Raw genomic sequence first — 13,803 nt, 5'->3', positions numbered from 1 at the left:
TTGAAAATGACAAGATGGAATGAGCCAAACCACATTAAGCATTTATTGTGAAGGCCATGTGATGCTATTTTAGTTATACTTATATGGTATAATTTAGTTGAGTAAGTACCATGACAACGCACAAACTCCTGACTTTGAGATGAGACCCACAACCCCTAGACTACAACTCTATTTGCTTAAGATGTTAGAAAATTAGAATTCTACAAAAGATACTTTTAATGGCGTCCCTATAAGTGTTATACACACCTTCCTCGAGACAAGTTTGAGGAGCTTGTGAAGGAGGGAGGCGCCTATAACACTTGTAAGAGGCCCCTATAAAACTTCTCTTAAAAAACAAAAACCATCTAGAGAGAGTACTTGTTTTCCTAGGCCGGCTTTAATGTGACTGTACAACTGTACTTAGTTGCGTTACACCATATCTTTCCAAGTGATAAGTTGAGATGACTTTCATGCTTTACTTTGTTATCCACGCTAATTTTTAGAGCTGATTGTTTACCAGTTACGTACATCGGACTCGGATTTTCATTTAGAATGCTCACATCTCTCCACTATCTATTTTTCTGTTCTCAAGATTATACTTTTCAAGATTTTAAGATAACCTAGTGGAAAAAAAATTGGGCGATTAGGATTTTTTTTCTCTAATTCGTTGTATCCAAACAAATATGTGGGTCTTATCCAATTGCTACAATCTTCATATATGGGGCCTTTGTCATATGAGAGATGCTAGGATCACAAAAAATTTTGACAAAAAAAAGTTCCCAGCTGATGTGGCGGTTGTGATTTTCATCTCTCAACGGCCTAAGTCAAAGTTTGAAACCACACCCGCCACATCAGCTGGAACTTTTTTTTGTCAAAATCTTTTGTAACTTTATCATTTCCCTTGTCATATTAGCTTATTTTGTAAGCTAGACGTTCTCATGTATATAGGTTCAGTATGTAATAGTGTTCTTTTTTTTTTTTTTTTTTTTTTGATGAAAGTTGTAATAGTGTTCTTTCTGCCTTTTAATAAAAAAAGAAAGACCACTTATAACAAAATAAAATAAGTAACCAAATGATATAACAAAGAAAACCCATCCATTAAGGAATGAAGGTTACTCTTTGTAAATATAACAACTAAACAAGGGTGTATTAATAGTTCCAATATCTTTACGAAAAGCACGTAATATGGCATATTACTTCAACTTTCTCTTTTACAAACTTCTAATCACTAGTCTTTCAAACTCCACTACTTTTCTATTTCTGCTTGTTTTCTTGCTTTCATCACTTTCTTTCTTTCTTTTAATCTCTAGAAATCAGCAAAGTTAGAGATCCAAGAAACCCCATCAATCATCTCAAATGGATCGAAAAGGATTTGAAGAAATGATTGATTCTAAACCAGTATTAATTGGGATTAACAACAAGTCATCAATCTTCAGTGGATCTTCAAATATGATGAAGAGAAGTCCATCAGAATTAGACTTCGAAGAGTTTCTAAAATCGATTGTAATCGTTTCAGAAATAGATAAGAATGATAATATGAGAGATGACGATGATGAGAAATCGATTGACCAGCAAATGAGAGTTCATCATCATGAGAATGAAGCTAGGGTTTATGAGGGAAGCACTGATTATGAAGGTTCTGTTAGTGTTGATGAAGAACAAGTAAAATGTTTAGACAATTGTGCTAGTGATTTGGAGTTTAGGTTTCAAGATCAGGTTAGTTGTTTCTGTTTTTCTTTTTTTTTTACTTCCTTGTTTTAGTTCTAAGCATAAATGATCTCCAACTTATTTTAGGGAAATGTTAAGTGTACAAAGAATCTTTGACAAGATTCTTGACATGATGAATACATATATATATAGAATATAGAACTCCCACAAGGGTTGGCGAAGTTTATTTTAGTCTGAGTAAAGCTTACTTTAGTTGAGTGATATGTATTTCCGCAAGACGTCGAAGTCAATTCTTAATTAGAGTAATTTCTCTCTCGAGTTGTCTATCATTTAGCTAGGAATGGGCATTGATATTGTTTTCTCTCCTATATTGGCCTAGAATTCGCCGACCAGAGCAGATACAAGACTCCTCGGTGACTCCCTTAGTGATCGTTCCTAATAAGACGTACTTTAGACTTTTTACCCGTGTGAAAAAGACCAAATGTCCTTTGTCTTATTCGCCAGTAAGTGAGGCTGTGGGCTTATCAAGGGAGTTTTATAAGGAATTTCCAAACCAGTGGCCGATCAAGTTTACCAGATCGCCGTTTCGGCAAAGAAGACTCTCTTTCGCCAGAACAAATTGAAAGAGAGGGAGGGAGAAAATGTTGGAACCGGAGCCGATTTTGGCTCGACCCGACTCGTCAAACTCAGAAACGGAACGCGCCATTGCGTTCGTCTCGTCAAGCTCTTCAATTTAGAGCCAAGAATCACTCAAATCCGATTCCGGATGAATGAGAAATTCAAGGTTAAAGTTTGGACGAAGATCGGTTGAAATAGGGATTAAATCGTCAAAGAGGACAAGTCAGATTGGGGACCGTTTGAGCAACGCACGCAAATCCACATCTGGACGGCTGGCGTTCGGTCCGCGGGAATCCGCGAGATCTAACGGCCACGCTCTCTGAGTGGCAGGGCCGTGTCGGGATGACGCTAGGCGCGTTGGATCAGCGAGATCCAACGGCCCGCGCTTACCCCGCGTAGGGCAGGAGGCGGGATCTCTTTAGATCTCCATCCAATGGCCATCTTCATCCTCTGTTGGGCACGAATTCGGGACAGTGACTCTCCATCTAACGGCTGCCGTTCACTCCGAGTTTTTTAGCCAAATCTGATGGCCCAGAACTCACCCGAAATTTCTAGTTAATTAACCAACTCCTTGTCAAGAGTTGTGTCCCAAAAACTAAGGGTTTTGTCCCCAAAACTCAAGAGATGTGTCCCAAACTAATGTACCTATTCAATTCCTATATAAACCCACCAAACCCACTTCATTTTTCATCAATTCAATTCATTCTCTTTTTCTCTTCCCTTCTAACAATTAGAGGTTCTGGTTTGCCTAAAATATCTGATTGGGAAGTATTTCTTGAGGTTCTGGTTTGCCTAGAATATCTAGAAAAAGGAAGAAAGAAGTTTCGAGTGAAATTTGAATTTCCGAAGCATCTAGAAGATCATCTGCATTAGTCCAAGAGCTCATAATACTTACAAAGGTTTGTCCGCTTTCAGAATATAGAAGTACCATCTTAAAACTCTGAATGGAAAGTCGTTGTATCCCGAAGGCATACACCCTAACGTTTGGTACTGTTACGGGGGTGTAAAATGTTTTAAGGAAAGAAAATTTATTCTTGCCTCGACTACATTAACATCTATCTCGGTTAGTCCGAAAGAAGGAATATTGATAAATCATTATTCTTTAATAGTTTATCTCTCTATAAGTTAGAGAAAGGAAACTCTGTCTAAATCAAGTCAAGACAGAGAGAAATCGACTTATCGATTAATAACCAGAGAAACAACAGAAAAGAGAGGGAAGGAGGGAGGGAGGAAGAGAGAAAAAGGAAAGAGTAGATGGCGATGAGAAGTCGAAGAAAGGGAGGAGAGAAATGGTGGTGGTGGCTAGAGATTGGAGAAGATGAAGAACTTTTGTGATCCTAGAAAATTTGAAGAAATTTAAATTTTCTTTTCAAATTTTGTAAGGTACAATTTTTTTGTTTTCTCAAAACACTGTCTATTTTAATTTTTCATCAGGTTTCTAAGTTTCCTCTTATTTTGAGTAGATTTTACTCCCTCTATATTTGGGTAAAATTTATTTTGTAATAGAGTTTTACTTTTCTCATTTATTCTGAGTTTCACTATAGAAATTTTAAAAAGTGTATACATTCACCAAGCAAAAAAAAATTCTCACAAATACACAAAGACATTCGAAAATATAAGGACCTAATCAATTGTGTATGCATACATAGGATGCATAGGACAATAAAAAAAACTCTCTAAATTATAGCACATTTAAAAATGCATAGGACATAAAATGCTGGTACAACTAAACCATATATAGATTTTAAGAGAGAGAAAGTTTAGAACAAAATCAGTGGTGGTTTGTACTTGTATCAAGTTGATGTTGTTGATAATAGAATACATGACAACATATTTGGATTCCTATGTTCAAATCCAAATTCTCAACAACAAAAAAAATGTTCAAATCCAAATTTCCAGTGAATAGTTTTTAACATACAACTAAGATACATATCTCCTTTTAAACAGAAAAAAGAAAAACTAAACTATGGTTCCATGACAAAAATAAGAAGAAAAAGAATTTTGCAAGTAAAAGATAATCAAAATCTACAACAGATGCGCAAGGATAGTCAAAAATCTTAACTCGTCAATAGTTTGATGGCTACCACTTGTGTTTTTTACTTACAAGCATATAGAGCGCATCAGAAAACTTGTCGTCTTTGTGCATTTCCATGCCGTTTTGCATTTGCTAGGTCACAACAAATTTCAACCACGAATTTTGAACAAAAAAAAATACTACAAAATTGTAGCAAAAGAGCATGCCTTTTGCTGCTCTGCCAAGTTAGAGTGGTTGAAAAACCAATCATATGGGTAAGTACCTTAGTCTCAAAATTTGAAAATTTATTGTATTAAAATAGCAGAAGAAGAACAGTTTTACAAGCTATGGTGGTGGACTAATGCGTCAGGGCAACTTTGGGTGGTCTAACAACAATGCAACCAAACTCTCAGGCATTTCAGCAACTATGGATTCGCCATTGTCTATGTGTGGTATGACCATCTCTTATCCAACTAGTAATTTCGTAATTTTATATATAGAGGAAGAGAAATGCTTCTTTCCTTTCGAGTATTACTCAGAGTAGGCGCTCAAGCTGACTCGATATCTTCTCGATCACATACTCCCCCTGTATAAGTGTTTTCTGAAAATAGCAATAGGTTTACATCAAAAGTATGTGTTACCACAGAATCTGAGTAAGACTTTGAGTAAAACTTAAACCGAAGTTATCACTGTTCATTCACAAAAGTTTCAAAAGAATTTCATTCTAATATAGATTTACAAATTGCGTAAGTTCAAATCAATTTGCTTGAGATCAGTGATGTTTTCCTCGAAGATGAGTCTTACATCATTAGTAGTTCTCATCATCTAATCGTGTATAACATATGACTCTGAAACTGGATCAGCGGAGAGTCCAATCTCAGTTCAGAAATCAAGCACAGTAGGAGACAATCAAGGAATCGGAGCTACTAGTGGTTCTTCTTCCAGGGAACAGTCCGACGATGATGACGTGGAGATAGAAGCTGGTTCCTGTGTACAGAGCATGGATATCATCGATGTTAAACGAATCAGAAGGTACACATCAATCTATACTATCAAAGAAAAGAATGTATCACTGCAATTATGGCTTGGTTTCAATACATAATTAGAATTTCTGGTTCCAGAAAGGATTCGAACCGAGAATCTGCAAAAAGATCAAGAAGAAGAAAACAAGCACATCTGGTTGATCTACAGTTCCAGGTCTCTCTCTCTCTCTCTCTCTCTCTCTCTCTCTCTCTCTCTCTCTCTCTCTTCCACATATCAAGCTTCACGTATTTTTTGGTACTTTTAAGTTTGAAGTAAATTTTGTCGTGACAGGTAGATCAATTGAGGGGAGAAAATGCATCTCTCTTTAAGGAATTCAATAGTTCCCGTCAACAATTTCAGGAAGCTTCTACTAACAACAGAGTGCTTAAATCAGATGTTGAAGCTTTGAGAATGAAGGTATGTATGAAACTACACATGTCCTTACTCTGCCCATACAGTTTATTTCTGATTAAAAATTACTTAAAACGTACGTAACATGCACCATAGAATCAGTAAATGACAAAAGGTATCAGATACTATGAATGGAAGGCCAGCACTAGGATGCGACTTTTCATATGTGTACTTCACTAGTCTTAAGGTCCTTTAGTTTTACGATTTTTTCATTTTCATATCAAGCAGTTATATAATACCAAAAAAGCTGACACGAAAGTGAAATTGTATCTTCCTAACACGATTCTTTAGTTCTCATAGTACATGCAAACTTTCAGATTATGCCGAAAAATAACTGAAGGATCCTTATGTCAGACATGAACATCCGAACCTGAAACAGAAAAATACTAAATACTAAACCATCCATGTTATATATAGAAAAAAACTAGGATATACTTGTACATGACTACAAATAGAATCAATTTTAAGATAGTTAATACACGCAATGCCATCAGTATTTCAGGCATGTTTGTACTTTCAAGTAGATTCATAATTCCGATTCCAGAACCCTGAGAAGAAATGCACTACTAGTACTTTAAGAAGTTCTGCGAACTCTATTTAAAGTTTTAAATTGTAAATGTTTCAGGTGAAGTTGGTTGAGGATATGGTAGCTCGTTGCTCACTGTCCAGCAGTTTGAACCATCTCCTGCAAAGTTACTCTAGTTTACCAAAACTACCTAATACTAACAACATACCTCAGGTCTCAGATCCCTCGACAAACTTCGGAATTCATGTAGATAATCATGCATCTTCTGTTTTTGGTATAACCGCCAACAGACAGATCTCAAGATTTGGGGGATCGGATGACATGGATGCCCATAACGGCAGACTGAACAGAAATTTACCTCCATTACAGAGTATAGCAAGCACAGAGCTCCTACAAAATTCGATTGTCAATGAAGCACTTGGGTGCTTGTCAGATTTCTGGCCATAAAGGTCTCGCTGACCATCTCCAAGTAGTAGAAGCCAATGATGTCCTTCCATGCTTGACTTTGGATTGTTCTCTATATGTGTGTCGAACAGTAGCTATAATTCTATGTCTTAGTATTAGTTTTTGTACCAAAACTTATTTGCCATCCTCTCTCTCATATATTTCTATGCCTCAGTAGTAGCACTTGTACCGAAATCTTGTTCGCTATCATGTCTTATGGAGTTATTAATTAGGTGTGGTACAGGTTATTTTATGTGCAATGACGTTCTGTAATATTCTAAAACTAGGTTGGGGATACAAGTGAAGTAAATCTTTTTAACTCTAAATACTTCTACAAAACTCAAAAGAGGGGTATCTCGAGTTTTCAACAAAAAAGTGGTAGCTTCCATAACTTAGTACAGTCTTATCTTCTAAATATTAACAACATAATGGATATGTCAATTTAATAATAACAGATAAGAAGCAAATACCAAATATCATTTAAAGTATCTCTTAACTATAATTTCTTTATAATTTCCATAGCTAATCGTTTTCGCCACAAATCCCAAATATTTGGGTCAGCCCACTAAATCTAGTTTCACCATCACATAATTGAACACTGATAAGAAACAAAAAGTTCACAATAACCTTGACAGTGTAATACCACTTAACATTATATTAATTAGTTTGACAATCATTCTATTTCACTAGTCAATATAGCCATTAGCCAAAACATCTTTAAAGAAAGAAGTGTAAATGTAGAAAAGTAATTAAAGAAACGAAACAAGCATTGGTTCTACGATACTAATTAACCTATACAACTAATGAATGACAAACCTGATATTCACACATGACTTTAAGTGAACTTTTCAAACTACATGGTGTCTTCAGCTGCAATCGAACCCCTTCTCCTTAGAATCTGAGAGGCGCATGCACTAATAGACTGGGAGCTTTGAGCAACAATGTATAGACAAAACAAGCATAAACCTGTTTCATCAAATGCCCAAATTGAGAGTTTGGAACCCAATTAGAGATGAGTGATAAGTCAAATAATATGGAAAAGGAAAATACTGAAGACAAGGAAAGAGGTATCTCTTCTTATCGGTCTGTTTTAATATACTAAAATATTACAAAAGGGAGATCCTTTAAAAGATACAAACGAAACCAAAAATAGGCATTAGTGCATACCAACAATAGGCATTAATGCATAATAACCATTGTTTATTTTCCTATGTACAGTAGTTTAAAATAGAACAGTGTAATAAAGATTACCAGTATATGCAACCGTAGCACCTGAGGCTACTCGCCCCAAAGATGACAGCAAGTAAAGGATGACAACCACCTGGGGAGAATAGAACAAAAATTACTGTACTAGTCTGACACATTATCAATCTTTACAAGTTACATAAGCAGTCAAGCAACTTGGATTCTGAATTTCAACGTGACTCGCGAGTTTTAAAAATGAAAGGATAAAATCATTAGAGTTAACAACAGTAGATGTTCGGTAAAGTTTTAATGAGTAATTCGCTAACATCAATTCGAGATATGGTTACCACCTAGTGTTACCTTTACTCATATCGGTGTAGCATGAATGAATTGTTTGAATCATACAAAACTTATTTGGAACTCTCATATGTAAATTTTCCCTTCTACATATTAATTCGAGTTTCAAAGAAAAATCATAGAAATCGAACAGTACAGCTGAAGTGCAAAAGTTCCTAGAATATGCATTATTTGTACTATACAGATAATACGACTAATCATGAAACAAATGTCGGTGAAAGTTAATATTTTGTGTCTTGTCCTTTGAAGTGAACATAACATGATGAAAACAGAATTTCATCCAAGAATACTAAAAGAAGAAGAATAACACGGATCGGGAGAATAACACAGATCGGAATAGAACCTTAAGAAAAAGCCTTTTGTCATGCCCAGTAGCAGCAACTCTCAAAACAGACTCGGCCGCTCCTAATGTATTAGCCAAAGTTGCAATAATGGCATTTGCATTATCTTGAGATATCTGCCATTCAAGAGGATCGACAGGCACACTACAAAAATTTGAACCGAAACCAGAAAATATCAAGGCATGTTTATTAGATAACTATTTCGAGCCACTTTCCTCTTTAGCAAATATTAGGACATTATTAGTCAAAATTTGATAAATCTTTGATTCGATAATAAGTTTTAAAATCAAAATTGATCTTATGTACTGGAAATAAAAACATTAGGGCACTCTGTTTAACAAATATAATAACCATAAATCTCAATTTTTCCGAGTTTTGGTAGGATAACCAATTTAGTCTTACCTAATTATAGTCTAATTTTCCCTAAAATTGGAAAACCTAATTGTATAATTTGTATGTTTTCTGAAGTAATATCTCATTTTAAACATTCAAGACAAAGATTAATTAGGAAATTGTAAAAGCAAACCCTAACTGTGGCTACAAATTTAGGGCATACTAAACAAAACAGATAAAAATATGAACCCCTTCAGTAAAACTAACAACAGAAACCCTAATACCCTAATACCCTAATTCGGCAAGGCAAATGTAAAATCAAATTTCAAAATTCAAACATTAGGAATATAATTAAAGTTCAATCAAATTAAAATAAGAGATTAAAAAAGAAGATAGAGAATTTAGAGAGGTACGTGATACTCATCTGACGGAAGAACATTCCGAGAATGGCAAGGGAACAGAGAAGAACGATAAAGACATCGGAAATTAGAGAGAGAAGACTTGAATTACGATAAGCACAGTGGTAGTAAACAAGTGTACCACAAATCAACAATATTAATGGTTTTCCTACGTCGCTACTGCTTCTCTTAAGGGATTCATCCATATCTTCACTTTCTCCTTCTCTCTCTTCACTTTCTCTCTCTAGACTTCTCATGATGTCTTTCAGTTGCAAATTTCATCATTTGGGAAACGCTAAACCAACCGCCGTGAAATTTCAGAGACCCCAAAATTACATTGACCGTCTTTCTTTTTGATCTTTTTTTATTTTAATTATTTTTTGAGAAAGAAATATTCATTTCATTAGTGATGTAGTAGTAAAATCCAAAAGTCTTACATCACTTTGTTTACATCACGTGGATACAAAAGTAAATAACATCATGATAATTTGAGAGAACACTTTTATTGACAAAATTACAAATACTTGGACTTTTAAAGGTCATAGCAAAATCATAAAAGGTTATACCAAGACCCTTAAAGGCCATTACAAAGACCTAGAGAAGATCTATACTATTTATACTAGGGGTGAGCAACGGTCGGTTTTTCTCGGTGTTGGCTCGAGCCGAACCCGAACTAATAAGTGGCGATTTGACTAAATCATTGGCCTAAGTCGAGCCGATCATTCGGCCGACCGACATGGTTCGACTCGGTTTGGTTCGACTTGGTTGAGTTCGGTTGATCGGTTTAACCGAGCACAATTTAGAGAAAATGGTAAACTAATGTTATCTGTTTCATTGCACATATCGAAAATACAAATTAAGAATCCATCGTACTTTTCCGCCATTACATATACCGAGAATAAAAACAAAAAATTCATTGTACTTTTCCGACATTACAAAAGAAAAGTAGAAGTACGAATACAAAATCTATAATTTTAAGTTACTAAGTAGAATAGGTTGTGGAACATAGAAAATTAGTGAAGATTTACCTTTAAAACATTTCAACCAAGTTGAATAGATTGTGGTTGATAAAGCTGACAACAACAACTAGTAAGGAGGACGGGTAGTATAATGGAAGACTTGATTAGGGGTTTTCTAATTTTTTTTCTTTTAATTTAGTACTTTCTAACTTTACAAAATTATTATTTCATTTTTCCTTGGGGTTCGTGAAGGATATATCTGTTCGGTCTGAAGGAGATGTCCTTTCGAAGGAGTGTCCTTCGACCAAGATGGCAATGCGATCAATTTGTCAGCTAGGATAACGATGGCCATATTGTTAAGATCATCCAGTATGGTCCAATTAGGGGTCGTAGCGTTTTGCTAGAAGCCAACTACGATCGTCAGATCACTTCGGTGATTTGCGACTAACATAGACCGGATCCTACAACGGGTTACACATAAGAGTGGTAACTTGATCGGAGAGATTTGACTAGACGAGAATAGGCTAAAGATGGATTAGATCCAACTAAATAGGCCGAAAAGGTTCGAATAGAGATCCGGAACAAGATAAAAAGAACCGGTCCCAAAAAGGGATGCCCGGAGCAAGGCTCTAAGGGCCGGCCATGTGATGGCCGACCAAGGTAAGTGGGTCGGCCAGATAAAGCCCATAGTGGGCAACCTGGCCAGCCACACTAAAGGGGAAGTGACCCGGAAAATAGAAATACCTAATTTGAATATGATTCTAATTAGGGGTTCTCTATATAAGGGTCATTAGAGAACAGAAAAGGTGTGGATTTTTCTCAGAAAGAAAAATTATACAGCTCTCTCTCTCTCAATATACAGCTAGTGGGGAGAGAGGATTGTAGAGAAAAAACTCTCGTTCTATCAATCTAGTCAAGAAGAAGGGTTCTTCTCAACCTTCTATTAAGTCCTAGCAGACTGAAAGGAAGGGAGATCAAGTCAACCTACTCGGTGTCTCAAGTAGAGGAGCGACACTTGGAGCTCTCGATCTTCACACGCGATTGGAAAGGTTCGTGGGAAAAACGCGATAAAGGTATTTTTCCTCTTCTAGTTCATTTATTAGTTCATGCTTTAAGATCCTGGTAATCAAGTGTTAAACATATAGATGTTTGAGATTCCGCTTAGAACACTTGATAGTTGTATTAGATACACACAAAATCAAACAGTTTGGTCGGTTAGGTTTTGGCGGATTCTAAAAACTCAAGTCGAGGTCAAACCAGACCGATTTTGGGTTGTTTGGTTTTCGGCCGAACTGAGTCGAACAGTGATCGATTCGACCCAAAAGTCGATCGGTGTGGTTCAACTTGGTTTGGCTCGGCCAATTGATTCGATTTTTTCTCACCCCTAATTTATACCATATAATCACAGAATTTTTACATATGAGTAATGAAGACCACCCTTATGAATCGAATCCATGATCTCTTGGATTTCAGTGTACTGCACATCAACATAGCAAATAGTGGAGAATTGATGAGTCTATGGATTGAGGTTGTTGATCGGAGATTAGATTTTCTTTTTAATGTCAACTATGCTTTGAGTCTTTCTTGATATCGATCTAATCTGACATCTCAAAATGATCAAGTCGGAATAAGAGTAACGCAAGAGTCAATCTTAAGTGCCTGCCACATAAGACTTTAGAGTTTTTTGTAGGAAAAAACCTCTCTAATGCAAAACTCAATTGAGATCTTAAGATGATGTGGTAGCATTTAATTGAGATGTCTCAATTATAAACTCTATTTTTGAGATATCTTTTGAGAGTCTTAAGTGTCCTAGTAATCAAATTTAATTTTCGGACCAATAGAAAAACTTTCTTTCTCAACAACTATCTTATTAATTGTATGTGGGACATGCGTAACTATTAGAGTTTTTTTTAATGTTGCATTGGAGAAGGACTTAAATTAGAGACACTCAATTTAGCTATATAGGAAAGAGAAACTCAATTGAGACTTGACACATAAGTCAATTAGAGTTTTCTGATACTCTAAGAGTTTTTTATATTGTCTTTAGCCTTTAGGTGCCAATATGTTTTTAGTGTCGCTAGTTATTTGAAAGTAACATTTACTTAGGGCTGGGAAAACAGTATGGGAACCTGAGACCCGACCCTATCCGCTCGGATCGTTAGAACCCGATGACCGAAGTAAGCCTGAGCAGGTTTACCCGACCCGTTACATCGGGCTATAGTTGGTTGGACTCGGTAAGGCCTCCAACCCGAGTCCCTGCCTGATATGACCGCCTGTTAACAGGCTTGTCGAGATCCGCCTGAAACTCGTCTGACCGTTACAACCGAATACCCTGTTGGGTTATGGTGTCTACTAGTGTTCTAAGCGGAATCTCAGACATCTAATGTCTAACACTAGTGAGTCCCAAGATCATCATGCATAAGCTAATAATTAACTAAGAGTTTAGGATTATCTTAATCACTAAATTTTCCCTCGAACCTTTCCAATTGAATGTGAAGACCAAGAGCTCCAAGTGTTGCTCCTCTACTCAAGACACCCTAATGATCAATTTGATCTCCCACCTTGTAGCTAGCTAGAACTCCAATGGTGGTTTGATTAGAAGAACTCCTTCTTCTTTATAACTAGTTAGATAGCTTGAGAATTAGCTCTATTTCTTTCTCTACTTGATGTTCTGGAGTAAGAAAGCTTCTAGAGAAATTTCACACCTTATTCAAGTCCCTAAGAGACCTTATATAGAGTCCTAAGTTAGAGTGCAACCCTAATTAGGTTTCCTAAAAGTCCCTTTTGAATAAGATTAAGGAAATAGTCGAAAATATAAACTAGTTTCTATTTTCCTTGTTTCCTTAGTTGTGGCCGTCCAAATCAAGCCCAACTGGGCAGATCTGGCCGGCCCCATTAGGGTAACCGGCCAGCCAAGGTCGGCCCCAATTTGGGCCCAAAAACTACTCCTTTTTGCCCCGACCCAAAATCCCTTCTTTCGGGTCTTTTGTGTTATCTTTGCCTAAACTTCTTTTAGGCCTATGAGACATGTTTATGGGACTCTCCCGTGATTACATGTCTCATCCTACTAGTCATATCATCCGATCAAATAGACATTCTTTTATGTAACCCGATGTAGGATCCGGTTGAAGTTAGCCGCGAATTACTTCGTAATTCGACGATCGTAGTTGGTGCTGATGTCAAAAAATGGCTTTCCGTTATATCAGCATGAAAAAGAGAGTCGATGCATGACAGCCTCCGTTATGTATGATTATTCCGTTTGATTGGGTATTGCTCGATCTATGCTCCTGCTCCCAGCTCCGCTTCCTGTTCTGCTTCTCCTTACTTTAGCTCCTCGCCCTTGCTCCCTGCTCCTTACTCCTTGCTCCTGTTCCTATTCGTCTGCTCCCGAGGGGGGGGGGAACCTGCAAAGGGTTCAAAAACCGCTTCGACGCTCAAGCCAGTCAGGGTGCTCTTTGCAGTAAAAGAATTAATATTGATTGGTCCTTTTGGGGGCGAGTTGTGGGAACTCTGAGTTTCTAGTGATCTTTTTGGGGTAAAGAGATCG

At 36.7% G+C, this 13,803-nt stretch overlaps 2 protein-coding genes across 5 annotated transcripts; one reads left to right on the top strand and one right to left on the bottom strand.

The window, feature by feature from the left end:
• Positions 1–1,157: 1,157 nt before the first annotated feature.
• LOC147531707 (basic leucine zipper 9-like) lies at positions 1,158–7,009 on the top strand. 3 transcript variants are annotated; one of them, XM_086647558.1, is made up of 6 exons: positions 1,158–1,695; positions 4,608–4,731; positions 5,143–5,311; positions 5,401–5,476; positions 5,594–5,719; positions 6,339–7,009. In XM_086647558.1, the coding sequence occupies exons 1-6, from the start codon at positions 1,336–1,338 to the stop codon at positions 6,684–6,686; spliced, it is 1,203 nt and encodes a 400-aa protein (XP_086503684.1). In that variant the 5' UTR covers positions 1,158–1,335; the 3' UTR covers positions 6,687–7,009. The 3 variants fall into 3 exon arrangements, with proteins under 3 accessions (XP_086503684.1, XP_086503683.1, XP_086503682.1); XM_086647557.1 differs by having other exon boundaries at positions 4,605–4,731; XM_086647556.1 differs by having other exon boundaries at positions 4,602–4,731.
• LOC147531706 (Reticulon family protein) lies at positions 4,946–9,705 on the bottom strand. Of its 2 annotated transcripts, none has more exons than XM_086647560.1 (5): positions 9,313–9,705; positions 8,569–8,710; positions 7,935–8,004; positions 7,500–7,649; positions 4,946–5,266 (listed from the first exon to the last, which is right to left on the bottom strand). In XM_086647560.1, the coding sequence occupies exons 1-4, from the start codon at positions 9,552–9,554 to the stop codon at positions 7,537–7,539; spliced, it is 567 nt and encodes a 188-aa protein (XP_086503686.1). In that variant the 5' UTR covers positions 9,555–9,705; the 3' UTR covers positions 4,946–5,266; positions 7,500–7,536. The 2 variants fall into 2 exon arrangements, with proteins under 2 accessions (XP_086503686.1, XP_086503687.1); XM_086647561.1 differs by lacking the exon at positions 4,946–5,266 and adding an exon at positions 5,862–6,083 and having other exon boundaries at positions 9,313–9,702.
• Positions 9,706–13,803: the final 4,098 nt, after the last annotated feature.

This window comes from Eschscholzia californica, unplaced genomic scaffold (genome assembly GCF_041429995.1).
Source record: "Eschscholzia californica isolate CP2 unplaced genomic scaffold, dmEscCali1.0.p SCAF_6, whole genome shotgun sequence".
In the NCBI taxonomy this organism is placed as follows: domain Eukaryota; kingdom Viridiplantae; phylum Streptophyta; class Magnoliopsida; order Ranunculales; family Papaveraceae; genus Eschscholzia; species Eschscholzia californica.
This window is presented reverse-complemented; position numbering and strand designations above follow the sequence as displayed.